A 27,587-nucleotide genomic window follows, 5' to 3' on the forward strand; every position below is an offset into this window, starting at 1 on the left:
GGTAGATTTAAAACGTGCTGGACTTGAGCAATTGCCTTCTGTAGCTCTTGAACCTGCGTCTCTATCCCCTTCTTCCACTCGTTCTCGTCATCAAGGAGGGTTTGCAGGCTTTTGTTGATGACGCATGCCAGCCCAAGGCGCGCACATCGCGCGCATTGATCCTGGCCAGGTAGACTTTCACACTTGATCTTTCGATTTTGACAATGTTCACCTGAGGTGCCATCGTTGTCAGCTCGCAGGAATTGGCCGATCCAAAGGGACAGCAACGTCTTCTGCACTCACAGGCGCGAACCTTTCTCGAGATTCTCGGTTGTGAATTGGATGGTGGATGCAACGTGTTCGAGTGAGCCTCATCGAGCCTTGGTCGCTTCATGGTCATGATTATCTGACAAGTGTGTGTTGACTGGATTACAACTCGATGCGATTGTCGCGATGGCACTCATGGTGCCGGAATATTAGCTAATCCCGTTCCGAAACGTAACCCAGGCTCTGTGGGGAACCCTACCCCACCTCGTGGCAATATGCCGACATGGAAAGAGGTGCCATGGAGTTATGGGTCGACGACATCTTTGATGACCCTGAGAAGATGGCTATAGCCGATGAAAACGACTTCGAGATCGAAGAAGGGGAGGATCTCGGACAACTACCAGAAGCGGAGGAGAACAGCGATGCCGGGGCCTTTTTGCCGCCAAGTCCAAGCCTTCCCGAAGACAGGGCGGGCGATTTCGGTGACGATACGACTGTTACCAGTGACATAGAGGAGGCCTCTATGCTGGACGACCCCCAAATTGTAGCCCTGGAAGCAGACGACTGCTCGCTTGGCCTTCCAGAGGATGTGTAGATAAAACGCCAGAAGCTGGATGCGAAACTCATTGACCTGGAGTATGAGAAGGCAAGGATCGAAGAGGAGATCAAGGAGGCCAAGGAAGAGAGAGAGCCAATCTTGGATGACGACAGAGGGGCAGTAAAGGCAGGAATCAAGAGAAGGTGTTAGGATAGAGCAGTTTGCCTCATGCAATTCTATGAGGAACTCGGTTTAGTGAAGAGTCATTAAAATGACTTGGTGTGGAGAGATAATAGAGGGAGGTCGGCAGCTGGCATGGCGCGGCCCTGACATGGCCATGTTGGCAGTGAATCTGTCTATTATTAAAAATGACAATACTCTCCGATCTGAAAGATGGCGCCAATCATGGAGGAAGATGTCGAATAGCAGAAATAATCTGCCAGGCTTCTTCCTTGGTCTCCTCCATCTCCATAAATAGCCTTTTCCTCCAGTGCGCTCACACCCGACCCACATTGGATGCCGCCTTCGACGGGCATTCCACCCGTCTTCATAGAACTGGCCATGCTATTCCTTTTTTTAGAGAAGCAGTTCTTGACCTGGAATCTGGCCAATGTTTCCAGCTCGCGAAACGTTGCTCTTGGTTTAGTGAGTGCCTGTGCTGCGAAGAGGTCTCAGAATGTTCCGTCAGCCACTTGCCACGACTCAACATGGACCCAAGTGGTGTGCCCTGGACAAACCTAGGCTCTTGGCCAAGACTGCTTCATTGTGTTGCCGATCTGCAGTGGCCTCACCAGGCTGGATAGATGTGCCGAGGTCGCCAGAACACATAGCGGGGTCAGCCGAGGTGTTGCAAGCAAGTGGGAGAAACCCAAGCTGACAAATCTCGACTCAAAGCCATGTTCGGTCCTTAATGGTGGCCAAGTCTATATCGATTCTATCGTCTGGGGCAGTTATCTCATCAAGGGCCAGGCTTCAACTATAACAAAGGACACATCACTGTATCGATTCCCTATTTACCAGCATTAAGAACTCATCCAGCTCACATCATGGGGCCACCATCACCCTCAAGAATTCTCGTCGAGGCCGAGTCCTTCACTCACTTTGGCGGATGGGTTCTAGACTCGCAGTTCGACCTTGAGATGGGCTCGCCGTACCTCATGGCCCACGGTCAAGGTCGTCCAGTTGCAGACGCAACAACAGAAATCCAGATTGCCACCGCTGGCGATTATAAAATTTGGGTTCGTGCCAAGGACTGGGTTCCAAAATACCACCCGGGCAGGTTTACCATAAAGATCAACGACACGACGCTTGACACCGAGTTTGGTGCCAATGATCAGGACTGGTCTTGGCAGCTCGGGGGCCAGATCGAACTGCCGGTGGGCCACGTGAGCGTCGTGTTGCATGATTTAACTGGATTTAACGGACGCTGCGATGCCATATTCCTTTGCACCGACGATACAGTTCCGCCCAATGGAACGGACGAAGCATCACGGGCATGGCGGCGCCAACTCCGCGGCCTACCAGATGAGCCAGCTGATGGCGGAACGTTCGATGTCGTAGTAGTCGGGGGAGGTGTCACAGGCATTGCTGCTGCACTTACAGCAGCCCGAAAAGGGGAGCGGGTGGCCCTTATCCAAGATCGACCGTTTTTAGGCGGCAACGCGAGTATTGAGATTGGGCTCCGACCACGAGGTGTTACTGGCCCTCTTGTCGACGAAATCTGCCAGCGGGACGCTGCTGGTGACCTCGGCGCAAAGCAGTTGCTCGACAGGGAGCCAAATGTAACCCTACTTACTGAACACACGGTTTTTGCAGCCGACGTGAAAGACTTCAACATTGTCTCTGTCGACGCCCGTGATGCTCGAAGTGGGTGCGAGGTCCGTCTTACAGCACCCGTCTTTATCGATTGCTCTGGCAGGGCTCTGTTTGGACAGTATTCTCGGGCAGAAACCCAGTTTGGTGAGGAATCGCGAGATGAATACCGAGAAGGGCTGGCCCCAGCAGAAAAGAGTCATATTCATCATGGAAACACCGTCTTCTTCCGCACTTGTATGGGTGACTCACCAGTGCCATGTCCACCTTTGCCGTGGGCAACCGAAGTAGCCAAAGACTATGCAAACCTCGGAGGCCAACTCGTCAAACCGGGCATCGAGAACGGAGAAGGTCCTTCAGTGTCTACAAGTCAGGCAACCCACCAGCCGACTCGTAGGCGAATGACTCGCCCTATGACCCATTTCTGGGAGTATGGTCAACATCTTGACCCCTATACACAGGGCGAACACATTCGCGACCATCTACTGCGGGCCATCTATGGCACCTTTTCCAATGTCAAGGCTCTCGAGCCCGAGAAGTATGCCAATCTTCACCTTGACTGGATTGCGTTTGTGGCCGCCCAAGGGGAGTTCCGTCGGTACAAGGGCGACTACGTCCTCAGTGAAAACGACATTCGCTCTCACAAGCCGTTCCCCGATGCTGTGGTCAAGAACGGAGGCGCATTTTGTCTTCATTACCCAGGCGATGACAAGTACGATTTCCGGCTGAAGGATTGGGAATGGGACGAGCGTGATGGAAAAGACTATGATATTCCGTTCCGCTGTCTCTACTCTACCAACATCAATAACTTGATGATGGCGGGAAAGCATATCAGCGTGACCCACGTGGCCTCGTCCAGTACCAAATTTATGGGCAACGGGGCGCAACATGCCATCGCTACGGCTGCAGCGGCACACTTGTGCAGAAAGCACAGCACGAATCCTCGAGGCGTGTATGCTAAGCGCATGCCAGAGCTTCGAGACATTGTTGGGTCTATAACTGGGACAAGTTGCACCGACCGTACTAGTCGTTTATGAAAGGCTTGTGAAGGGAGGGAGTGGTATCATGATGGATTTAATCCTCAAAATTCGAACTTGGTACTCCGTAGTAAACCAATCCACTCATACAACCTTGATAACGCTTTCTTTTGCAAGTGAACTGGCGAATATGGACCTATCCTAGCGTATGAATAGGCCCCTGAGTGGAAGAAGGCTGACTCTGCAAGGCGTTCAGATACTCTTCTGCCCTCGCCGGCTCATCTCTCTTGGCAATGGTGGCCTTGAAGCCCTCGGTTTCGCTAGGTCGGTAAGAAGCTTCTCCAGTAGACAATGAAGTGTGGTCATTGCATGAAAGGCCCGTTCAACGCCCTCTTGTCCGGCTTCTCACATGGCAGGACGCTAACACGACAGCCGGGGCAGCCCCGCGTAATGGCCGGGATGTTCGGGACAGAGAGTATTAAGGTTTTGAGGCTGAGGCCATATCGAATCTAGGCCACAAGGGAACTGAGGTTCCAAGTGGGCCATTGTTTAATTCAACTATGTTGGTCAAGCAAGGCGTCAGCAATCGGCTCGTTAATTGCGAATCTAATCCTACTCGGCGCCGAATTAGTTTTCAGCCTGGAACCCGCGCTGGTCGAGCCTACCGCCTTTGCTGCTTAGTCCCATCCTCGGAGTCGGAGGAACTTGATATGAAATCTGCCTGTGTTCGGTCGGGGTGGGATACTGGTTTGTTCAAGTGCATCATGAAAGTGCCGAACTAAGCGACTGGAATTACGAATCACGCTATTTGGGCTGGCTTCAATGGCTTTTGGTTCAGTGTACTCGTCGTTTGTGCCAAAGGTTTGAGTAGCTATATAAGCATGGCCTCGGCCCACAGAGCTAAAGCACCTCTTCTTCCGATTTATACACCAACACTCCCTGAAAAGGATAATATCTCAAGACATTACGAAAATGGTGAGTTATCATATTCGGTTTGATTCACATACATACGTATCAATCGCGTATTGAACAGCCTCGTTACAACACTCTGAGCACTTCATCAAGTGGGAAAGGTGCTTTGCGTATCACTATTCATCATGGGGCCTCAAACCTGTGGGACTGGAAGATAACAGAAGACCTGGCTGAGGTCCTCGATGCTTTGGAAGGGAATGAAGAAACCAAGGTTGTCATCTTTTCTAGTGGCAATCCCGACTACTTCATTGCCCACTATGACCTCAGACCAACTGGTCCAGGTAAGTGCCCTTGCTTAATCTTCTCTGGTAGCGAGTGTTAACCATCAGTCGCAGAAGCTCCCAACGCTCAGGTCCAGCCGCAGAAGCTATTCGACAATATCCTCTTCAAAATCTCCAAGTCTCCGATTATCTTCATTGCCGAGATTGCTGGTGTTGCCCGTGGAATCGGCAGCGAGTTCCTGCTTGCCTGCGACATGCGGTTTGCAGATAGAACCAAGACCAAAATTGGACAGCCAGAAGTGACGGTCGGTATTGTTCCTGGCGCGGGGGGTATCGACTACCTGGTTCGGCTCCTTGGGCGTGGTCGAGCCCTTCAGTATTTGGTCACTGGAGAAGACGTCGACGCTGACACGGCTGAGAGAATCGGCTGGATCAATCAAGCTTTGGACTGCCGAGTTGAAAAGTCACATCGATCGCATCGCGACTAGGATTGCCAGCTTCTCTTTTGAGGCTTTAGCCAGCATTAAAGACCGCGTCAACACACGTTCACGGCCCGAGAACACTGATATCTTGAAAGACGCCCAGGTTCTGACACGATTGTTTGAACAGTACCAGAAACGGGCATCACAGAGACTTTGATCGCTTTCAGTTTTCTCTCTTCTTTCTTTAGACAAGGATGGCGGGAGAAACACTAGTGACGGGTCTCGTGTTGAGACTACTGTGGTTGTAGTCGTTGTAACTCTAGCAATGCGGTCTGGTAGCACAAGACGCGCAGCAGCTATCAGAATAGTGGTAAATTGATCCCCCTTACACGTCAAGAAATTGCGCGGCACATTGCGAGTAATTACTTGTTTTCCCTGGGCCAACAAAGGTGGGAATATCATGGTAGATTAACCAGTGAGCTGCTCGCCTAAAGAACATCACGAACTAAGTCTTAACATACAGCTAGCTCGCCTCATCAGTTCCCCAAGCCCGCAGGTCGGTCGCGGTTTTGCTCAAGTAGTTCCTTCAGCCCCGTTTGCTTAATGTGAGTCCATCGCCGACTATCAATCTATCAAAGTCCATGACGCCCCGCAAAAGCAACCTCTTATACACCAACCAGAATCTCCATTTCATCACCCAATTCATCCGAGCTAAGTGCAGACGAAATCGGCCAGTATTGATACTCCATATATGTTGCGCCAACTACCACCAGGGCCACTCCCTACCTGTTAGTCTATGACTCGCCTGCCACGCACCGAATCATCTAGTCCTAAAACTTGTTACGATGCCCAAGACTCCCAATCCCGATGAGGCAATCCCCAGAGTCATTCGGCCACTCGGCGACAAGTCAGTGTTCTTACCCTAGCATCCCGTTGGACATGATACTAACATTTATCCAGTGAAGGATACCAATCAGCTCTGCATCAACTACGCATGTACTGCAGCAACATTGTGACCTGCAGATATGTCATCCCCGACACCGTCTCCTCTTTGAGTTCAGAGCTGGAGGTGCTTTTCGAAGGAGCCATAGCCAAGGCTGTCCTATTGCATCCCGCTTTGCAAGTTGGCCTCGTTGGAGAAGCTTCCAAGAAGCCTGTGTGGGCTGAGCTTCATAGGATCAACCTCCGTCGACACGTCGAATGGCACGACGCAGACCTGTCGGGTGATTACGGTGCCCTCCATGGAAAGGTTTTGCAAGCTCAGCTCGACACCAGATTCCCCAATCTCGACACTCAACCAGGCTGGAGAGTGGCCATTTTGAAGTATAGAGCGGAAAGATGCATGGACGTAATGTTCACGTGGAACCATGCAAATGCCGATGGGATGAGCGGCAGGATCTTCCACGAGGATCTCCTCCATAATCTCAACTTGACTCGCAGCCATGACCAATCTCCTGCTGTAGAGAATTACCAATTTGAAACGACTGCCACTGCAGAGACATTTCCACCACCACAGGAGGAAGTCGCCAAGTTCCCCATCACTCTAAAGTATCCTACTGTCATGATGTGGGAGGAGTTCATGCCGCTTAAAGGTCACCAGGCTCGTACATATGCAACCTGGGCGCCAATCCGCACCTTGCCATACCGAACGCACCTTCGCGCAATCAGCATCGGGAACGATATTCTGCAGCTCGTTCTTTCTGCCGGCCGAAAACACGGGACCACACTGACCGGTCTTGTGCATGCGCTGACTGTCGTTTCCCTCGCTCACCGTCTGCCCGAAAAGGACGCAGCGGCTTTCACAGGACTCACACCGATAAGCACGCGACCCTTTCTACCTTGCAGACCAGAGGGTTACCCCTGGCTTGTGCCCAACAGAACTGTGGCCAACTACGTTTCACAGACATCCCACGAATTCAATGCTTCCCTGGTAGCGTCTGTGCGACGAGCAACTAGGTGCTGGCCCGACTGGGGCTCGGATTTGATGGATCTCATATGGTCCACTGCAGCCCAAGTCCGACGAGAGATCAAACAGCAGTTGGACTCGGGCTTGGAAAATAGCATTGTTGGCCTGATGAGATTAGTCCGGGACTGACGGGCGCATCAAAAACAACAGGTTAAAAAGCCCAGAACAGCAGGATGGCTTGTCACGAATCTTGGCGTAATCGACGGCGGGTACGAATTAACCCACGCAGTGGGCCACGAGATGGACTGGGGAATCGATAGAGCCGAGTTCTAGCTGAGTGCCGAGGTTCCTGGTGCATTCTTTCACATTTGCCCCGTTGCTGTCAAAGGCCGGGAGTTGACCATTGATATCAGCTGGCAGGACGGGGTCGTTGATGCCAGTCTTGGAGAGAGGCTGGCGAGTGATATTCAGTCTATTGTAACACATGTAGCGTCCTTGTAAAGAAACTGTGGTAAATTGACTGGATGACAGTGTAGGTTCTTCTATGTCGCGTTCCTCGTACGGTTCAAGAATGATGGACTGATCCTGCCATTCCTATGCGTCCTGCAGGGCGGTTCTAACCCTCTCATAGGTTATAGTGATACCGAAGCAATATGTTGAATACTGGCATGCTGTCGCGCCTCTTACTATCTCTCGCAAGGGTTATGGAAAGGAATCATTTTCCGTTGAAGTCATCTCTCATCACAATACCCAGTCTATCTAACCTACGGAGCCAACCATTCACGAGCCCACTCCTGCATTCTCATTGTCGCATCTCCAGGTCGTTCCATTTGACCTTCTAATACAATAAAATCATGGGCCTCTGTTTCCGGAACGTCAATAAGGATTGAGAGTGTAGAGTTCCTCCGGCGAACTGCTTCAGCGAAGGCTACTATCTGGTCTCGTAATATCTCCTGCTCTCCAGCAGTCAAATAGATAGATTTCGTGATGGCGTGCAGAGAACTAAGCCAAGTCATGTCCACATCTAGAGGTGTTGCAAATATCTGGTTGATGTTGTCTGATTCACACCCACCACTGGGGCTTCCACGTAGTAGTTCAGCCAGGACATTCGCCGAGGCTCGGGGTGAGAGCATGTCAATGCAGTCGTTCTCAGTGAAGGATCGGAACGATTACTTTGCACTGACTAATGGTGACACTAGAAAGACTCCAGCTAGGTGACCCTCCAGATTGACTGGCGGAACTTTTGGATGAGGCTCTATGAGGTGTCTGAGGAGCTGGATTGTCAAGTGGGCTCCAGCTGAGTCACCTCCGATGAGAAGATCTCCCGGCCACACTCCAATCTGCCAGAGATAAGACAGGGCAACAGCCGCTTCGTGAATTTGAGTAGGTTGCTTTCCATGGGGTACCAGGGTATACTGAAGCACAGCAACGGCCACATCGGCATCTTGCCCCGGGCCGCCGGTGATGTATGCCTCCCAGCACCACTCCAGGTGACCCGGAGTAAGCGGCATAGTGTAACCACCTCCGTGGAAGAAGAGGACAAACTTCCTAGCGCTTTTCCGATCCCCAATCCACAATATGGAGGCAGACGTGCCAGGAAGAGCATGGATATCGTTCCGCAGCCGTTTCTTGGAGGATATCCGACCAGCCATCTTCTCCTGGGCCAGTTTGGTGCCGATCCATCGATTGTACGCCGCAACCGATGACGGAAACAAGGCTTGGATCTGAAGAGGGTACAAAGTACCCAGGAGAGCCCTAAGGACCGTGCAAGTGACGAAGAACTTAACAGGCACACCTCTATGAAGAGCAGAGGGCAGACCCCATAGAAAGCCAAAAATTGTCTTGGGTGGCACTGATCTGATTGTGGTATGTCAATGGTGTTTCTGTGAGCGGCGATTTTGAGAAGAGCCTACCGAAGAACATAATCCGAATGGCCAAGTCAATCATGCCCGTAATGCGAAAAATGGCCATATTGGCTATTTGTTTTCGTTGCTTGGGAGGGGCTCCCACTCGGGCAGGTGGAAGGAAGTCAACTATGACGAGTGGAATTAGCAACAAGATTAAGCCAATGTTGATGGAATCCGGGAGATAGCGCACAGGTAAGAACTTGAATGTTCCTTGAGTATGAATGTAATAATAGATAGTCCCCCCACCCTCAATTCCTGGATTATGCCTCGTAAACACTAGGGCCACCCGAGAGCTCGGCCCCCCAACACCGAGGTTCGGGATACCCGGGGGAATCGGGGGAATAGAAACACCGCCGGCTATTTCAGTGTTCCCACAACGTTTCTTGTCTCGGTATGGTGCCCCTTGTTGATACATCCATTTCGGTGCCGGGTTGTTGGGTGGTTGGGTCTGGATGCTCAGTATACAGACTCTGATTAAGTGACGAGGCAAGGTTAATCTTAGCGGTGATGGGAGGCATGATCAGCCATCTGGTCGCTACAGTGATCGGTGAAAAAGAGAAGAGGGAAGGTGAAGTAAAGACTGAATAGTATGAATAGTTTCAATTAAAATGTCATGAAGTTCAAAAGCTTTATCTTGTCGATTCTCAAGATTAGCTACCTCATCATCACGCTCGTCATCACGCTTACCAACACAGGAGACGGAGAGTAATATTGCATCCTATTTAATTATACGCCGGAGTCAACGTAAAACAGTATTACTGGCCCAAGCATTTCTGTAGCTTGTATTAAACCAGCGTGCATACCGTTGGGTTTTATCGCACCGAACAAGCTACCCATCAAATCCGCCTGTTGAGAACCTGCAACTCAGGCCAGTTCATTATTCGATCTCTTCTTACAGAACCTACATACAAACAAACATGGCTTCTTACCGTGAAGGGTTCACTGTTGACACCATTGCTCGACTGCTAAACAAAGCGGTCTTCAATCCCCTCCTGACAATCCCGATCGCTGGAGCCCTCATCCGCACGCCATCGTCCGTCGCAGGTCATCTTCCTGACTACGTCACCCAGAACAAGCCATTACTAAGACTCATCATGGCCACGCTCGCATGTGCAGGCTCCTTAGCAACCCTAAATAGTGTCCTCACTGATGGTTACGCCAACAATTGGACAACAGATCGTGGTTGGAACTGGGATCAGGAACTGGTTCTTCTGACAGGTGGCAGCGGAGGCATTGGCGCCAGCCTCGCACAGCAGCTCTTGGCAAAGAACCCAAGGACCCGGATCATCATCATCGACTTCGCTCCTTTGTCATGGAAGCCCCCGAAGGGGACTCAAGTCTTCTACTACCAGTGCGACCTGAGTGACTCTGCAGCCATCAAGGAGCTCTCCCAGCGCATCAGAGACGAAGTTGGCCATCCCACAGTCCTTGTGAACAATGCTGGTTTAATCCGGGGCAAATCGATAATTAAAGCTGAATATTCCGACATTGAAATCACGACCAAGACAAACTTGACTGCACCAATGCTCATCCTCAAGGAATTTCTCCCCGACATGGTCAAAAACAACCACGGGCATGTCGTTAACATCAGCTCACTGAGTGCCTTCATCCCTCCCGCAAAGGCTGCAGACTATTCGGCGACGAAATCCGGCATCGTTGCGCTGCATGAGGTGAGATTTCGAACCACCCACCCGTGAATATACTGGGTCTTGTATACTAATGCTTGGATGGGGCTTCAAGAGTCTTCAACTAGAGCTGAAATATGCGTACAGGGCGCCAAAGGTACGTACGTCGCTTGTCATACTCAGCTTTGCGCGTACTCCCATCATGTCCGGAGACACCAAGCAGTCTAAGTTTATCTTCCCGGTGCTCGAAGCCGATTCTGTGGCCGAGGCTATCAAGAATGCCCTCCACAGCGGCCGAGGCAAGACAATCTATTTGCCATGGGTCGTCCGGCCCTTGACTGCCATGGTTAGTTTTCCATGACTGCCACTCCAAAGTGTCTCACACTGACACGATACGAACCGTGTAGCGAGGAGCTCCGGATTGGGTCTTAAGTTATATACGGCAACAAACCGAGAAAATTGGGTACACGTTCTACGGAAGGCAGACCGTTAATCCGGAGACAGGAGGTCTCAAAGCTGCATGAGGATGCAGATTCGCGGTTACACAGGCCTTAGCGTGCTGTCTTTTTTTTTTAACAAGGTCTAAGTCGGTGAGGATGAGACAAGGTCAGATGAAATGAAATTCTTTGTCTGAGATGGAGAAAGTAAATCAAACCAATAAGTGAATGTCAAATTGCTTGTCTGGGGCGCTTAGAGATGTAGTCGACTTCCAGAGAGGATTCCAATCCCTTGATTACACCTGAGCGCTCTCCTCAGTGACGTGTTCGGGGAAGGCCAAGCGGCATACCGGCAGCGGCTGATCGAGTGCGTCGATGCTGGAGAAAGGGGCCCAGTTTGCCGGCATAAAACGTTTTGTCACTTCGTTCCTCAAGGCAAAACCCTCCAAAAGAAGACTTCTTTACCCTCAATCCCGAGGAGGGGTGAATTCGGAGTTCATCTGCATGTGCCAAATGAGCGTGGGAGGATAGGGGCCATTGGAGGGACCTGGGTGTGGTATTCGTCCGGCCCAACAAGATGTGCGTTTGCGCTTCCAAATGGTAATCACTTAATCCGGTAATTTCGCCAAGGGGATTCTTTGAGGGTGAAAAACCCCAGAGCTTAAGAAGACCTTTCGTACCGAAAGGCATTTCTACGTTAACGTAAGGCATAAGTGTCGGGCTTGAATTATTTAATCGCCATTCTAGTTTGTTACTTCAAATTCAACATCGTTCATATCAGAGTCAGGAAACACCCAGCCAAACAAGGCCCTTAAATCTCCTGAGCCTAGCATCGGAGCTTCGGCAGCCGTATCGAAAAAAGAAGGGGTAGGGTAGTTCAAGGAATGTGAACTGCTTAACTCTTCTATACAGCCGCTTGAGAAGTCTCGAGTGCCCCCTAAAGGCTCTGATTGAGTCGGATTCTCCTGGAGCCAAAGTTAGATATATACACTAGTCACCCGACACACACCGAATGATTGGCTCTCTTACCACAAAAATGGTATCTGCCTCAGACGCGATATTAAATCCCTCCGTGTCATGTTGGTCCGGAATAGACGCGTTACCCCCTGAATTGGCGGGCTCTCTTTGCTTCCGGGTATCAGCAGGCCGCCCTTCATTGACCTGGCAGAAGTACTCCCTGGCAATACTGGAGAATCCAGAGAGGATGCCAGCTGGAAATCCTCCCTTTGAGGCGCACTCCACAAGGCTAAAGTAGCCAGAAATAGAATCTAGCAGCGACAAATTGGCCCTAGTTTCACGGTGGTTGGGGTTATGAATCACAAAATCAAAGAGAATGAATAGAGCTGATACCGGGACTAGGCAGTTTATGCTGAATCAAAGCGTCAATACTTTGGGTAGGTATGCTTCAGGTGGTTCAGACTCACAATAAGGGCACGTGAGGCTCCAAATCGATGAATCGAGTCAGTTCAACGATGGATTTAGCTGATTTCATCAATCTCAGCATGCTGTCCTGTTTCCTTGGGCCTTCCTCCTTATCAAGATGGAGGGTCAGCCGCTCGAGACCAATAACAAGATGGTAATATGAGAAGTGCGTCTGGAGGGCAACCAGTGTCTCATTGGGATCGAACACGTTTCCAAAACGCGTGGAGCCACCAGGCTGGTACTCGACGGGGATTGATAGCCTCCACTGCTCCAGCAAGTTACGGACATGGTGAATGGCAGCGAGATATGACTCAACGGATCGCAGCGAGGCGCTCAACGAGAACAGGGACTGGTACGCAATGGTCAACAGCCGTCCAAAGCGGATTGTTGACAAGAACCAGTTGAATTCCCCGAAATGCGATTCCGGAGTCGCAGGAACCATGCAGCCGATGTCGTCATCGGAGATTATCTGCAATCCCTAGTCAGCTGGGGTTGGAAGAGTCATGTCAATAGAAGGCTGTCGCACCGAATTTATCCGGTTTTGGAAGCTGATCTGCTTTTCAATTGCGTAGATGACCCAAAAGGTTTTTAGGTGGATAGGTTGAGCGTGGGAGGACTTGTGATACCGGAGGCTCTCTGCTATCCGTGCGGCCTGAGAAACTAGCCTGGCTTCGAGTTGGATACAGCAGACATTGTTCGCGAATATGGACTGTGGGTATTCTTGTTAGGATCTATAAGACAGACATTTACCTATATTAGGTAGAGCTTACCATGGCAGTCAACGCCTAGTTACACAGGTGGAGGTTTTCAGCAATGAGATCAAACAAGCGTGCCTGCACCTATGGAGATGGCATACCTGGAGACTTTCAAACGACTCCCTTGGAGCAATGAGGTCCGCCATGTGTCCCAGGGACACCTGGAACAGTTCCCAGGCCTTGCCAACCCCAGGCTCGAAACTGCCCTCTTGACAATACTGGCTTCCCAATGCCATTACAGCATGATAGAGTGCAGAAAATGCCGGGTTGTCTATGAGAAGCTGGTTGAGGCCGGGGCTCGAAACCTGATCTTGGAACTGTTGCCTATCGAGGAACGGATGAAGAGGGTGAACCCGTGTGAAGTATGCTTTTGTTATGTTTAGTCTTGTTGGAGTCGCCGTGCTAGCCAGAAGGGCAGGCCAGGGGGGGTTATCTGAAGCTCATCTTGAACGAATAAGTGCACTTCTTCCGACGAGAGTGGTGCGGTGTGCGTTGGCTCCCTAAAGTGGATGGGCTTCCAGCGAGAATTGTTCTTGACACTGAGCCGCTCCGCGACGAGATCATCCAGGGTTTCAATGAGATCCCGGAGTCGAGGCGTCTTCAACCTGTCCATGAGCGAATTGACTCGCTGTTCAGAGAAAAAGGCGAAGCCGGAGCTCGGAACTACAAGTCTGTGAGCATCCTAACGTGCGTGCAGGCCCTGAGAGTAAAGCCCACCTTGTTTATCAGGCGCCTGGTTTGAGTAGGAACGCGTGATCAGTGAAAATGGTTAACGCTAGGGCTACTTACCATTGCTCACCTTTACTACAAACGGCTCGTGGCAAAGAAGAAGATCCTGAGGGCCAGACTGCAGTATGCGATCGATGTATGCCTCGCTGGGGAGCGCTCGAGGAGGCTGTGCGCATGAGGCTCCCGAAAAGGACTCGGCAACTGGCCGTATATTAGCGGTATATGACCTTGGAGTAGGTAGGATGTCTAGGAGTTGTGAAAACCTTTCACCTGGACTTTGCGTCTGAAACGGCTGAAGTGGCAAGAATCATCTCGTCTCTTAACAAATAGATCGTCAGACCACACCAATCCTCAAAAATCTGTGTTGCTGAAGATGTCTTACGGCACAGGAGACACATGTTGGAGTTGTGCCGCGCGGCGCATCCGGGACTGCAAACACAGATGGCGTGTCAGGGTGAGGAGCAGGAGAGAGAGAGAGAAGTTGGTGGACAGGCTGGAGTCATACTTATACATCGAACTTTACGATTCCTGCATTGATCGCAAGTTTTGTTGATTCTCACCACCGTTTCTACTTGGTTTGTCGACATTCTGACATTGATGGATTCGGCACGGGAGGGGACGCAAGCATGGGGTTCTCCATCTTAAGCATAGTCTCCAAAACAACGGAGGCCCGCGGGACCCGAGAATAAATGTTATTACCTGCCTCGGGGCTGCTGCCATTGCAGCCCCGCGCAAACCCCTGCTGCTTGGGCCCAATCAAATTTCGGGACATCAGATGCCCATGGCACTAATGACGGAACGTGAGATCTGAAACAGGGAGAGTTCAGGGGTAGCAGAGCTCTTGCAATTGAAAGATTCAACCAACTACATGTGACCTTGGATCAAATAGATAATCGTGCTGTATTTGAAAGCTTTACAATTCTCATTCATATTCAAGTAGTGGTAGTCAGCTACTTGACGGATAATACACTCCTCAGTGACTCCAACGTTGGAAGCCTCGATGAAAGTTGGGCCAGAAAAGCCCTGGTGCAGGGCTGGGTATATGAAGACTGGTAGAGCAGACGACCAACGTAGAGCCCCACCGCGAGGCTGGCTAGAGTTCCCAAGCACTGCCCGAAGCGTCCGCGTCTGGGCTGGATTCGCCCCTTTACTTATTTAGTCATCTCCAAGTATAAGTTCTTTGGGCGCCCAATGACGTACCGAATATTCCCAGTGGCCCCAGGTGGGAAACAAGCTCTGAAACCAGAACTGCACCTGAGAAAGGGGATTGATCATGGAGTTCCACTTCTGTCCGTTCTTGGTTGTCTTGAAATACCAGCTGACGCATCCAGAGTACCAGACGGTTGCTCTTGACTTCTGCTGGACTCGGTCGGAATACCATTCCTCGGCGCCTCGCTTGACGTTGACAATGCTTGCTTGGCCATCTATGACGGGTTTGATGGCCCGCAGCGCGAAGTTGATGGCATTTTCAATGTTAATGATGGTCGATGTGTGACCAGTGCCGGAGTTCGGCCCTATTGTCAGTGTCAGAAAAACAGGTTGAGGCTCGATTCGTCTCGCATGAGACTGCCATGCTGGAAGGCTACCTGCCACTTACCGTACATCATGAAAAAGTTTGGGAATCCACTGAGTGCGGTGGTATTATAGGCTTCTGGACCTCCAAATTCATCCCAGTGTTCCGTGGCGGTCTTGCCCCCCTGCCAACCAGTTCCACGCCACTCAGGAAATGGTTGGTCTCGAAACCGCTCGCCAGCACGATCACGTTCGCTTCAACAAAGCCTCTCTCCGTGCGCACTCCGTCCGACAGGATTTGAACAACCTTGTCGTCGGTCAGCATCAGGTTCTCCGAGTGGAGGCTTTCCACGTAGCCCGAGTCGAAGATGCGGCGCTTGCAGCCAATCTCAAAGTCTGGGATCAACAGATCGTGGTATTTAGCCGGCGCAGTCTCCCTGATGTAGGTTTCGGAAACCTTCTGCCACCGTTCCCGAAATCTCCGCCCCGATTCGGTCATGGAGAATGGCTTGGCCTCGCTTTCCGTGAAGAGGTAGACGACGGGGCGCAGGACGAAGTTGGCCCCCGGAACATATCGAAGCATCCACTGAGCCACCGGTCCGATGGCCCGGTCGAAAGACGGAAGGATCCAGTGCTTGGAGCGGACGATCTGGGTGAGGTGTTTTGTCTTGCCGAGAATATTGGGTACAATCTGAACGGCGGTGCAGCCGTTACCGAACAGGACGACACTCTTACCGGCCAAGTCCAGATCGTTATCCCAGCGGGCGGAGTGGATGATGGGCCCGGGAAAGCTCTCAGCGCCGGGAACATCAAACCCGCGTGGGTTCACCAACAGACCTGCCCCGGAGAAGAGGAACTGACACTCATGGAAGAATTCAGTTCCTGTTTCGAGGTCCAGGACGGTCAACCTCCAACGGGCACGCTCTTCGATCCACTCGCACCTCTTGACGTCAGCCCGGAAGGTCATCTTATTAATCAAGCCATACTTGTCGGCGACATTCCGAAGAAACTGGTGGAGTTCACTGCTGTCTGCCAGGAGTCGGCTCCAGCCCGGGTTCGGCTCAAATGAATAGCTATACAAGGCGCTGGGAACGTCACAGGCGCAACCTTTGAGCTGGCATTAGGGACCAGTGCTAGGGCGTGTTTCTCAAGCTTGACTTACCAGGATACTTGCTGATCCACCAGGTGCCGCCAAGCTCTCCGTGCCGTTCGAAAAAACATATATCGTCCTAGTTGTACCATCGCATCAGCTGCACCCCAAGCCCAATTCCGGAGAAACCAGCGCCGATGCAGGCGAAGCGAGTGTAGGCCGCATGCTCAGCCATTGTATCAGCGAACACGGGTCTCTATTTTGGCTTGAGGTTCAGCGAGGGTTGACTCGGTCAGGAATACAGTTGAATGTGGAAGCAAAAACCAACCTTCATTGTCTCTTCATGTTGTTACAACTGATGTCTTTTAACTGGCCTTAATTCCCATCGACTACTAAGTGGTACACACTTATTTCGAGTATTAGTTCCGTCGACGGATTCGATTATTCCGACTCTCCTTCTCCGCTCGGTCTATGGCGCTCAGTGCTCGGTCCTCCTGGTGACCCATCAGCCCAGCTCCCCTGCTTCGGTCTTCGGTCTTCGGTTTTCGGCCCTCGACAACGCCGCCAGGGAGCTCGTTGTACCTTTATCTCCCGATTGGTCCTGCTCAGGGCCAGCCGAGCTGTTCGGTTCCAATTAGGCCGATGACTTGGCTACGTTCAAAACACGGGCATGAATAGCCACGGCGACGGAGACTCAATTGCGTGACGAAGGGGACGGCCTTGTATGGCTCGTTTCTCATGCCATGAGTCTTCCTGCACAAGCAATGGACAGGAGTCACAATGTTGGGGAAGCTACCTGAAAGAAGCGGTTCCAATCACAGAAGCCCTGAAAAAGTATACAACAGGCCGTAGTTTGTTGGTATAGCGGTGGAAGAAATTAAGTATCGCTGTTCTTTCGCGACGTTCAACCTCCAGGTCATCGGCCACCAATTAGAAGTTAAACGGTTAGCTGAATTGCCCGAATATCAAATCTTTCCTAACCCTCGCGTAATATTAAAAGAATATGGAAATTTATCTATGGAAGAAGGTGGTCGAATTGAGGGAGTCTGATATCGCGAATCGAGCCCTCTTGTATGCCTGATCCAGGCTGGTCAGAAATTCCTCAGCTTCACTAGTCTCGCGGGTCCGGTATGTCACTAGTTTGACCTTTATCGGATTTGTGATATCGTTCGGGTTAAGAGTGAACCAGATCGCGGGGACCCCGTACCAAACTCCGCCGCATGGTCAACTGGCTCTCCCTCGACATCGTCTGACGGTAGCCGTACAGCGATAGGCTTCTCAGCAGCCGATTGACGGCTGGGTCTGTAGTCTTCCCGAAAGCCTCCAGTTCGACCCTCTCCTATTCAGACCTCGACACGGTCAGGTCTTGTATGTTGCGCTCCACGTCTAGGAAATTATTCCTCCGCACCGCCGACGACCTCCCTAGGCGACTCCCACTCCCACTCGACACTCTGTGGTTTCCCAGTGTCGCCTCAAAAATGTCCGCCGACGTACAAATGCCCAGCTCTGCCAGCGCCGAAGTGTCAAGAGCCTCTCCACCTCGGGTTCGCCATCGCCTCTTCGTATTTCGCCCGTGTAGCCTCGTGGATCTCTGCTGCTATACGGATTCACAGGTTCATGGCCTCTCGACAACCAGCACTCTCGAATCCGCCTGAGCAACATGGTCCACCATCCTGGCCTGGGAGCGAAACATTTGACGTCAAGCTGGATTTTTCTTTCAAAGCTTGTTGAGGGAGGCGGCTGCATATTTCATATACAATTAAGTATTAAGATTATCATCTATACATGGCAACACTGGCGACTAAGCCCCAGTATACCGCGCCCGTCTTCTATGGCCAAGTCTGGTGGTTGACCGCGTTGTTCTGGGCACCTCAAGTATATTTGGGTATATATATCATTCGGTATATAAGTCAGCTCTTATCTAAAATACATATAAAGAATGAAACAGAGACGTCAATACAGACTTCAGTAATAGTCAAGTCAAAGACTATATGTCCGCTTGCCTAGCGCTTTGATCACCTCCTTGGCACCCCGGTCACCAGACCGAACAGCTCCCTCCATATATCCCTTCCAAACAAAAGCCGTCTCAGTACCGATAAAGTGAATATTCTGAAAAGGAGTACGAATAGACATTCCCGCTCCCGTCATAGTACCAGGCAACATAACAGGGCTGGGGGCACCCTGGAACCAGTGGTCCTTCGTCCATTCCTTCTCGACAATGCTGATAGGTTTGGGAATATGATCAACGACGCTGCTAAATGCGGCATTAAACTGCTTCAAGACAGCGTCTTGTCGTTCCTGGGCAGACAAGGCGGACCATTTTCGTCCAGGTCCACCAACATGAAAGCAGGTGATGCTATACTGCTCATCCTCGGGGACGCAAGTATCTCGAGTAAACACAATAGGACCGCTGGGAGAAGTAAAAACGCCAGATAGACCAGCGTCACGCCACCAGGGGCTGTCAAACACAAGCACAGTCTTGGAATAGTAGCCCAGCTTAGTAGACTTGGCAAGTTCTCTCTTATCTCGCGAGAGTTGGGGTTGAAACTCGATGAGAGGGTATAGGGATGTCGGGACCGAGACGATGACCTTTTTGGAGTAGAACCGTTGTCTGTTGCGGGTCTCTACTGTGCATCCGTTCGAGGATTGTGCAATACGAGCGACAGGTGTGGAAAGCTTGACGCTGCCCTTTCTGAGCTTTTCAGCCAGCTTCGTTGAGAAGTGTTGATTGCCTGGGTATACCGTCAGCTTAGTTGCTTATAGTCGTGTCAGAACTTACCCTGGCGGTTTCGTAGATATTGGCCTCCGTCCTTCAGATCCGACGATATATTCCCTAACCCAGTACCACTCTTGACGTAGTCAATCAGGTATAGTGCACTGAGTTCGTCTGCATCCACACCAAGAATCGCCCTAGTCAAAGTAGTGACTAATATCTTAGAGAAATCAGTCCCGAATTCTTTCTCGGCGAACTCCAAGGCGGTCAAAGAGTCGAGGCGCTTGGCATCAGGGCCAAGATGAGGGTTCTGAAGATCAGATCGGTCGACATACTCCGATAGCTTGGCCATGAGAGCTTGGGCCTCTTTGAGTTGCTCGTCCGTAAGCTATGTAATCAGATCAGCAATGCCCAGCTTCAGAAGCGATACACTTACAGCACCAGGCAACCCGTATTCAATCGGCGTGACTTTACCTTCCTCATCCTGGAAGAGAGAGTCACCTTCAGCCCTCTGCACAATAAGATCAAAGTCAAACTCCTCAGCCAAGGCAAATATCTCAGACTGATTACTATCGTTGATCCAGGCAGCCCCCATGTCGACCAGACCGGTTCCGTTGGAGCTTGCAGGAACAGAAAGTGTCTTTCCTCCAACACGATCCTCTGCTTCGAGAACAACGTAAGAGAGTCCAGCTGAGTGGAGCTCAGTCGCTGCACGAAGGCCGCTGAGGCCAGCACCGACAATAATGACGTCCACGAAATGAGCGGGAGGAACCATTATGATGGCGTTTGCTTGTATAACAGTAAAGTGGTTGCAGCTTGTGATTTCTTCGCTCTAGGTCGTAGGCTCGACTTTTTATACAGTCTGAGCTGTTCAAGTCTTTGCGCTGCCATCCGAATACTAGCTGTGAAGTCGACGGCCTCGGTCTTCGCGGCGGTCCGATCGAGCATTTACTAGTCTCCGGCGGACCTAGTTCGTCCGGCTCGGCACTTCTATACGAGATGGACCGGCATACTCCCTAGCTTATTAGCATCGGAAAGCACGTGTGGCACCAAGATGACTACAATTGTGTTGTTGTTCTTATTGGGTTTAATCTGACTGTCTAAGGTCATCGCCACTCACGATACACGCCCTCCTTCTTGCCTAATTAGGCTAATTTGGGCCTTCGGTTTCCATGTGAGCTTGTTGCGTACAGGGCCCAGTCCAACAAATATACGCCTTCTTGCGAAGCTATTAACTTAACTCCCTTTCTAGATTCGCCTTAGGATCTATTAACGATAAGCCTGTTTAGAAGATGGCAGTAGAGCTTAAGTCTATGTGGCTACAAAAAGTCCAAACCCGGGATTAATATTTAAGTCCTACGGATATACGCCAAATATGCCCTGCTAATCCGGAATAAAATGCCTCGAAGGCTAATACGATGGACCTCGGTCTAGAGTCGGGACCCGAGTTTTCCATTTGGTGGAACGGACACGGCGCATCTCCGTTGGTATAAAAGTCTACTCCTCCGTCAGAATGCTAATCCATTCTCCGTTGGGCTTCTATTAAGGGTAACCCCATGGGTCTCACTATTTCGGCCTTCGCTGCCCGCGGAGGCCGTCACTAGACAGCTCTAACTCGATCTACTCTCTGGGAGGTCCTTTGAATAGAGCGGAGGCTTTCTGTATACATTGTAAAACGATGGAAGCCATATTAGCAATAGTGCCATACGCTCGATCTGATTCTATTTCGTTATTTTAGGCACTCTTTCTTAACTTATTTATTAAATCGTAACTTATAAGTTACCGCTTAATTATTACTTACTTTATATTATAAAGTATTTATTAGTAAATTACTTTATTATAACATATAACGTACATGATAAGCGAGCGCCGCAGACAAGCGAGCGCCGCACTTTTCCCTCCTATACCTAACTTTTCATTTGATCAATTGATTATTAACCACTAAATATATTAGACCTAAATACTGAGGCTAGAACGCTTCTTGCCCTTTAAGCCCTTCAAAATAACCTAAAACTAAGCATCTGAAGCGCTGCAGGGATGTATAAGATTAATGAGCGGCGGCTACGTCGCCGCTAGCAGGGCATTCAATCCCGACGCGATACTATCCCAAATTCACGCCGATTATCTGATCTAGAGGAATAGATCATAGTTCAATTCATTCTCGACCTAGATGCGCGAGGTTTTCCCCTGCGATTGCGTGCTATTAAAGTAATGGCTAATTGACTGCTTGTTGACCGCGACGTGCTACCCGTCGGCAAGCGCTAGGCTTCTAACTTCGTCAGGCGATAAGAAAAGCTAAAGACGCGTTTTTTTCGTAAATATGACTACTAGAGGGCTAAGTGCGAAGATCTAGAGGAAATCCGGAAGTGGTTTTGGCTCGTGGCGAATATAATCGCGAAGTATGGCATCTAATTAGATGATATCTGGAACTTTGATGAGACTGGCTTCCTTATGGGTATGATTATAAGCGGAATGGTTATTATTGGCGCAGAAAGGCGTGGTCGACCAAAATCAATATAGCCTAGAAGCCGGGAATGGATTATAGTGATTTAGGCGATTAATGCGGAGGGCCAAGCGATTTAGCCGTTTATCATAGGTGCGGGCCAATATCACCTCGCTAACTAGTATAGAGAAAGTAACCTCCCGGGCGATTGGATTATTATAACCTCCTAAAATGGCTAGACTAATAACGAGATCGGTCTCGAGTGGCTAAAGCACTTTGACCGGTATATAATTAAGCGATTAAATAATCGCTATTGTCTTTTAGTCCTTAATAGCTATAAAAGTTACTACTCTATTAACTTTAAGAGATATTATGAGGAAAATAAGATTATTATGCTTTATATACCGCCTTATTTATCTTATTTACTTTAGCCTCTTAATATTAAGTACTTTAGCTTGCTTAAAAAGGCTTATAGTCGAGAAATAAAGCATCTAATTAAATGCTTTATTACCTATATTTCTAAGACTAAGTTCTTCCCGGCCTTCTATGCCGCTTATTAAGCTACTATAATAGAATAAAATATTAGGTCTGCTTTTAAAGGGGCTAGACTTATCCCTCTTAACCCAGAAAGTATAGTCTTAAAGCTTAATATATAGCTATGGACTCTAACGCCGGTTAAGGAGGAGGCTAGGCCCTTAACCCCTTGGGCTTTAAAGACCCTAAGGATAGTACTTAAGGCTAAATCTTAGTCTAAATACCTTAAAAGATAAATTAGAAGATATTAAAGTAGCTCCCTAGAGTTAATTCTTAAGGCATTAAAGTATCTTTCTAAGGGAATAAAGGTAATTATATATGAGATGGTATTATTAAGGGCTAAGGTATAGGATCTTTAATAGGCAAATAAGATACTAAGTTAGCGCTAAAGGGCAAAAAGAACCTAGCTATAAAAGAGAGAGGTAATAATAGTAGAGGAAAGAAGGTAAGTAATTAATTAGATAGATATTAATGCGTAGGTAGTAGCTAAATCGTCGAGAAGTGGTGGTTAAGGAAGGTCGGCGCGACCGGGAGTTTAGCACTATAGAGTATATGGTAAGCCTAGTTATAATGCTAGAATATATTAAGTAGTAATTAAGACCTCCGGGGAAGAGTATAGTAAGTAATTTTAATTAATTAATTAATTTATTATGTTTTTATTATAATCTTACTAAAGAGGGTTAAGAAAAGTGCAGCGCTTACTTATTTATAGCGCTCGCTTATTATATATATTATGTATAGCTTGTATAATAAATAAGTATATATAATAATATATTATATTACTAAAATCCTACTTATCTTAGACCTCTTAATTTTTTTTATAAAATAGCTAGAAACTTAAAAAAAGTATTTTTATAAATTTAATTTTTTAAAAAAACCTTATAATAATTTTTTAAACTTTTTAAAAAGCCCTTTATAAAAAAATAATTAAATATATAATATAAATATATTTTTTTATACTACCTTATAAGAAGTATTATAAGATTTTTAAAAAAATATATAAAATAATATATTATAATATATATATATAGCTTAATATATATAATAAGCGAGTTAGCTAGGCAAGTAAGTTAGTTATTTTTCTTAACCTTTTAGTTAAAAATCGCAATAAAAATATAATAAACTATTTAATTAATTAAAACTACTTGCTATATTCTTCCCTAGATATCTTAATTATTACCTAATATATTCTTATATTATAACCGAGCTTGCCGCAGACACTATAATACTAAACCCCCGGTCACGCTAACCTTCCTTAACTACTACTTCTTAATAATTCCGCCACTACCTACGTATTAATATCTATTTAATTAATTGCCTGCCTTCCTTCCTCTACCGTTATAACCCCTCTTTTCTATAGCTAGGTTCTTTTTACCCTCTGGCGCTGACTTAGTATCTCATTCGCCTATTTAAGGTCTTTGACCCTAGCCTTTAATAAGGCAACCTTATGCATAACTATCTTTATTCCCTTAGAAGAAGACCGTATAGCTTCTAGAATTAACTCTAGGGAGCTACTTTTATGCCTTATAACTCGTCTCTCGAGGTATTTGGACTAAGATTAAGCCTTAAGTATAGTCTTTAGGGTCTTTAAAACCCAAGGGGTTAATAGTTTAGCTACCTCCTTAGCCGGTATTAGAGTCCATAGCTATATATTAAGCTTCGAGACTATACTTTCCGGGTCAAGAGGAATAAGGCTAGCCCTTTTGAAGGCTGACTTAATATTCTTTTCCGTCATAGTGGCCTAAAATGCGGCGTAGAAGGCTAGGAAGAACTTAGTCTTTGAAACATAGGTTATAGAGTATCTAATTAGAAGCTTTATTTCTTAGCTATAAGCGTTCTTAAGTATGCTAAAGTATCTAATATTAAGGGGCTAAAGTAGATAAGATGAATGAGGTGGTATATAAAGCCTAATAATTTTTTTTTCCTTATAATATCTCTTAAATTCAATTAAGTGGTGACTTTTATAGCTATTAAGAATTAAAAGATAATAGCGACTATTTGATCGCTTGGCTATGCACTGATCAAAGTGCTTAAGCCACTCGAGGCCGGTCTTATTATCGGTCTAGCCATTTTGGGTCGTTATAATAGCCTAATCGCCCGGGAGGTTGCTATCCCAGTACTAGTTGGCGAGGTAATATTGGCCTGCACTGATGATAAATAGCGGGATCGCTTAGTTATCTGCGTTAATCGCCTAAATAACTATAATCCATTCTCGGTTTCTAGGCTATACTAATTTTAGCTTTCCACGCCTTTCTATGCCTATGATAACTATTCTACTCTAAATTATGCCTATTATAAAGCTAATCTTATTAATATTATAAATATTATTTAATTAGATAACGTGCATGATAAGCTTATGTCCCAGACAAGCATATGTCCCATTAATATTTATACCTTAAATCGCAATTTTAAAAAAGCTCTTATAAAACCAAGCTAAGCCTAAAATAGCTAGAATTAAAACTTTAGTTATTTTATATAATAAGCTACTTATAATAATTTTTATATATTTTTAGAAAAATCTTAGTAAGCTAGTATTTAAAAAGTCTATTTACACTGTGTAATAAGCTATTTCTCTATAAAGAAGCTTTTCTAAAAGTCTATTAAAATTATATATAATTAATATAATAGTTAAATACCTAAAACAGCTTTTTTTAAGTTTATAGCTATCTTAAAGCTATTTTTATTAAGCTTAGAAATCTATACTTTTAGTGCACAGTATACTTGAGACACATGCTTATCTGAGACACATGCTTATCAAGTACGTTATTATACTTTATAATTATATTCGCTATAAATATAAACTAGTTATAGATAATAACTAGATCTTTGCACTTAGCTCTCTAGTAGTCGTATTTATGAAAAAAATATATCTTAATCTCTGGGTGTCGCTTAATGAAGTTTAAAGCTTAATGCGTGCTAATTAGCGGCGCGTCGCGGTTAATAAGTAATTAATTAGCTATTTCTTTAATACTATAAAGCCGAGGGGGAAATCCTTATGAATCTAGGTCGAGAATGAATTAAATAATAATTTATTCCTCTAGATTAGATAATTAATATGATTTATTAATAGTATCGCGTTAAGATTGGATCCCTTTATGGCGATTAATAAGAGTATTGTGATTAACCTTATAGATCTTTATAGCCTATTAGAAGCTAAGTTTTAGTTAATTTTAATAAGCCTAAAGGGTAAGAAGCATTTTAGCCTTATAATTAGTAGATGATATGCTAGGTGGTTAAGAATTAATTAATTAAATCGAGAAGATGTTAGGTGAGGGATTTTTAGCCAACTCGCTTGCCTGGCTAACTTGCTTATTATATATATTATATAATAAATAAGTATATATAATATAGGTATTTATATCTTATAAAAAAAAATTAAAAAAGCTCTTAAAATTTAAGGTAAAGCTTAAAATAAATAAAGTTTTAATATTAGACTTATTATATAATATATTATTTTATATATTTTTTAGAAAAATCTTATAATATTTTTTATAAAGTAGTATAAAAAAAATATATTTATATTATATATTTAATTATTTCTTTATAAAGTGCTTTTTTAAAAAATCTAAAAAAATTATTATAAGGTATAACGGTCCAGCTAAGTATATTAACAACTAGCTAAACGACTCTAATAAGTATCCTAAAGCTAAGGAAGAAAGGAAAAGAAAGTAAAAAAGGAGAAGCAAAAAGAGCCCCTTTTAGCTGTTAAGCTTATGTGGGTCTTAGTCGAGAGTGTAAGCCGAGACCCCTATGGGCTTAGCCCATTATAATACCCCCCTCCTCTCCTCTTCTAGGGGGAGGTTCAGATCCTATCCTGCTATGCTAAGCCTCATAGCGTGCTAAAGCTGCTATATTAATCATTTAATCAAGTAGTTCCCATATTAGCTTTACGTAGCCTATCTATTTCACTAGGGCTTTTTATTACTTATATACCTTCTTAACTTATAAGATCTCCTTAATTTTATATTCCTCGCTATTATCTATTAGTATAATAGGCAACTAATAGTTATTAGACCGCTGGGAAGGCAATGGGTTATCCGCAGCTAGCCATAAGAGGGAAATATAAAATATATTATAGATCCCTGGGGGGGTATTAAGGCGGTAAGTATATAATCTAATAGTCTTAAGGACGGTATACTTAGCTAAGAGCTAATTAAACTTCCTAGAGGGTTAGTCTAAATATATATAATGGAGTTATAGCTATACCTTATCTCCTGGTTTAAATTAATTAGATAGTTGCCGTCGGGTATTTGCGTTCTCCTCTTGTTGCTCTTGCGCTGAGGCTATCGCGGCCTACGCCTATTTAGCAGCTTCTTTTAGTCTTTAGATGATAGACTTAGCCTAAGCTACCGGCGACTTCCTATCCGGTTAGAGCCGTTTATTGATCTCGATAGGTTCTAGGTTATAGCCGTGCGTGAGGAAGAACGGACTTAGTCCTATAGATGTTGCTAGACGGTTGTTGATAGCCACTGCTGCTGTAGGCAGGAGTTCGTCCCAGTCATCCTGTGCATAGGTAGCGAAGATATAGATATATCTCTTAACCTCCTAATTAGCCCTCTCTATAGCTCTATTAGTCTTGGGGTGCCAGGCTATTAATAGCCTTCGTTAGATGCAGAGTAGCTTATATAGCCTCTTCTATATTTAGCTTATAAATTAGGTCCCTCTATTTATTATAATTCCCCTAGGGATACTATAATATTAGACGAAGCACTATAATAAGGTCTTAGTAATAGTACTAATTATAATCTCCTTTATAGGTTTAAGGATAATACTCTTTAAGAGATAGTCTATAATAACTATAAGGTTTATAAAATTATTTAATTAAGTAGGTAGGAGGTCTATAATAAAGTTAATAAATATCTCTAATTAGATCTAATCTAGGATTAGGAGTAGCTTTAAGAGGCTATAGCGTTTCTCTCTCTAGATAGTGCTCTAGCTATAAGTATTATAATTCCGCATAAATTATTATATATCTAAGTTAAGTCCTAGCTAATAAAACTATCTACTAATAAGGGACTTTAATATATCTTATCCTAGGTGACTAGTAAGCGCTGAATCGTGCGTGTCTTAGATAATCCTCGTATAGAGCGGCTTATAGCTCGGGACTTATATCTGCTTATGCTAATAGAGCTATTCTCCCTTATTAATTAAGCATTTAGATAGCATAATAGGGAGTCCCTACTATAAAGGTAGTTGCCTTTTGCCTTATTATATAGCCTTATAGATTAGCTAATATTAGTTATATTACTATAATCCTTAGTCTTATAGTTATTATAGTTAATTATTAGCAAAAAGGTTCTTAATTTATCTATCTTAGTTTACTTCT

General features: G+C 46.6%; 7 protein-coding genes across 7 annotated transcripts; 5 read left to right on the top strand and 2 right to left on the bottom strand.

Annotated features, from left to right (window-relative positions):
- Positions 1 to 544: 544 nt before the first annotated feature.
- Positions 545 to 841, top strand: LRP88_02159 (uncharacterized protein; the record flags this gene model as incomplete). Its single annotated transcript, XM_083238829.1, has 1 exon — positions 545 to 841. The coding sequence occupies one exon, from the start codon at positions 545 to 547 to the stop codon at positions 839 to 841; it is 297 nt and encodes a 98-aa protein (XP_083105424.1).
- Positions 842 to 1,830: 989 nt separating this feature from the next.
- On the top strand, positions 1,831 to 3,633 carry LRP88_02160 (uncharacterized protein; the record flags this gene model as incomplete). Its single annotated transcript, XM_083238830.1, has 1 exon — positions 1,831 to 3,633. One exon carries the CDS (start codon positions 1,831 to 1,833, stop codon positions 3,631 to 3,633), a length of 1,803 nt encoding a protein of 600 aa, XP_083105425.1.
- Positions 3,634 to 4,545: 912 nt separating this feature from the next.
- Positions 4,546 to 5,254, top strand: LRP88_02161 (enoyl-CoA hydratase/isomerase family protein; the record flags this gene model as incomplete). The annotated part of the gene is made up of 3 exons (XM_083238831.1): positions 4,546 to 4,548; positions 4,607 to 4,826; positions 4,881 to 5,254. The coding sequence occupies 3 exons, from the start codon at positions 4,546 to 4,548 to the stop codon at positions 5,252 to 5,254; spliced, it is 597 nt and encodes a 198-aa protein (XP_083105426.1).
- Positions 5,255 to 6,033: 779 nt separating this feature from the next.
- Positions 6,034 to 7,283, top strand: LRP88_02162 (uncharacterized protein; the record flags this gene model as incomplete). The annotated part of the gene is made up of 2 exons (XM_083238832.1): positions 6,034 to 6,095; positions 6,149 to 7,283. 2 exons carry the CDS (start codon positions 6,034 to 6,036, stop codon positions 7,281 to 7,283), a joined length of 1,197 nt encoding a protein of 398 aa, XP_083105427.1.
- A 2,635-nt stretch (positions 7,284 to 9,918) lies between these two features.
- LRP88_02163 (uncharacterized protein) lies at positions 9,919 to 10,698 on the top strand (the record flags this gene model as incomplete). The annotated part of the gene is made up of 1 exon (XM_083238833.1): positions 9,919 to 10,698. One exon carries the CDS (start codon positions 9,919 to 9,921, stop codon positions 10,696 to 10,698), a length of 780 nt encoding a protein of 259 aa, XP_083105428.1.
- Positions 10,699 to 12,483: 1,785 nt separating this feature from the next.
- Positions 12,484 to 16,448, bottom strand: LRP88_02164 (uncharacterized protein; the record flags this gene model as incomplete). The annotated part of the gene is made up of 7 exons (XM_083238834.1): positions 12,484 to 12,954; positions 13,342 to 13,607; positions 14,030 to 14,170; positions 14,669 to 14,756; positions 15,170 to 15,483; positions 15,567 to 15,666; positions 15,726 to 16,448. The coding sequence occupies 7 exons, from the start codon at positions 16,446 to 16,448 to the stop codon at positions 12,484 to 12,486; spliced, it is 2,103 nt and encodes a 700-aa protein (XP_083105429.1).
- Positions 16,449 to 18,551: 2,103 nt separating this feature from the next.
- Positions 18,552 to 20,059, bottom strand: LRP88_02165 (flavin monoamine oxidase family protein; the record flags this gene model as incomplete). The annotated part of the gene is made up of 3 exons (XM_083238835.1): positions 18,552 to 19,303; positions 19,351 to 19,672; positions 19,721 to 20,059. 3 exons carry the CDS (start codon positions 20,057 to 20,059, stop codon positions 18,552 to 18,554), a joined length of 1,413 nt encoding a protein of 470 aa, XP_083105430.1.
- Positions 20,060 to 27,587: the final 7,528 nt, after the last annotated feature.

Source organism: Fusarium phalaenopsidis, assembly GCF_050370095.1.
Source record: "Fusarium phalaenopsidis strain FUZ10S chromosome Unknown contig_32284, whole genome shotgun sequence".
NCBI classification, from domain to species: Eukaryota; Fungi; Ascomycota; class Sordariomycetes; order Hypocreales; family Nectriaceae; genus Fusarium; species Fusarium phalaenopsidis.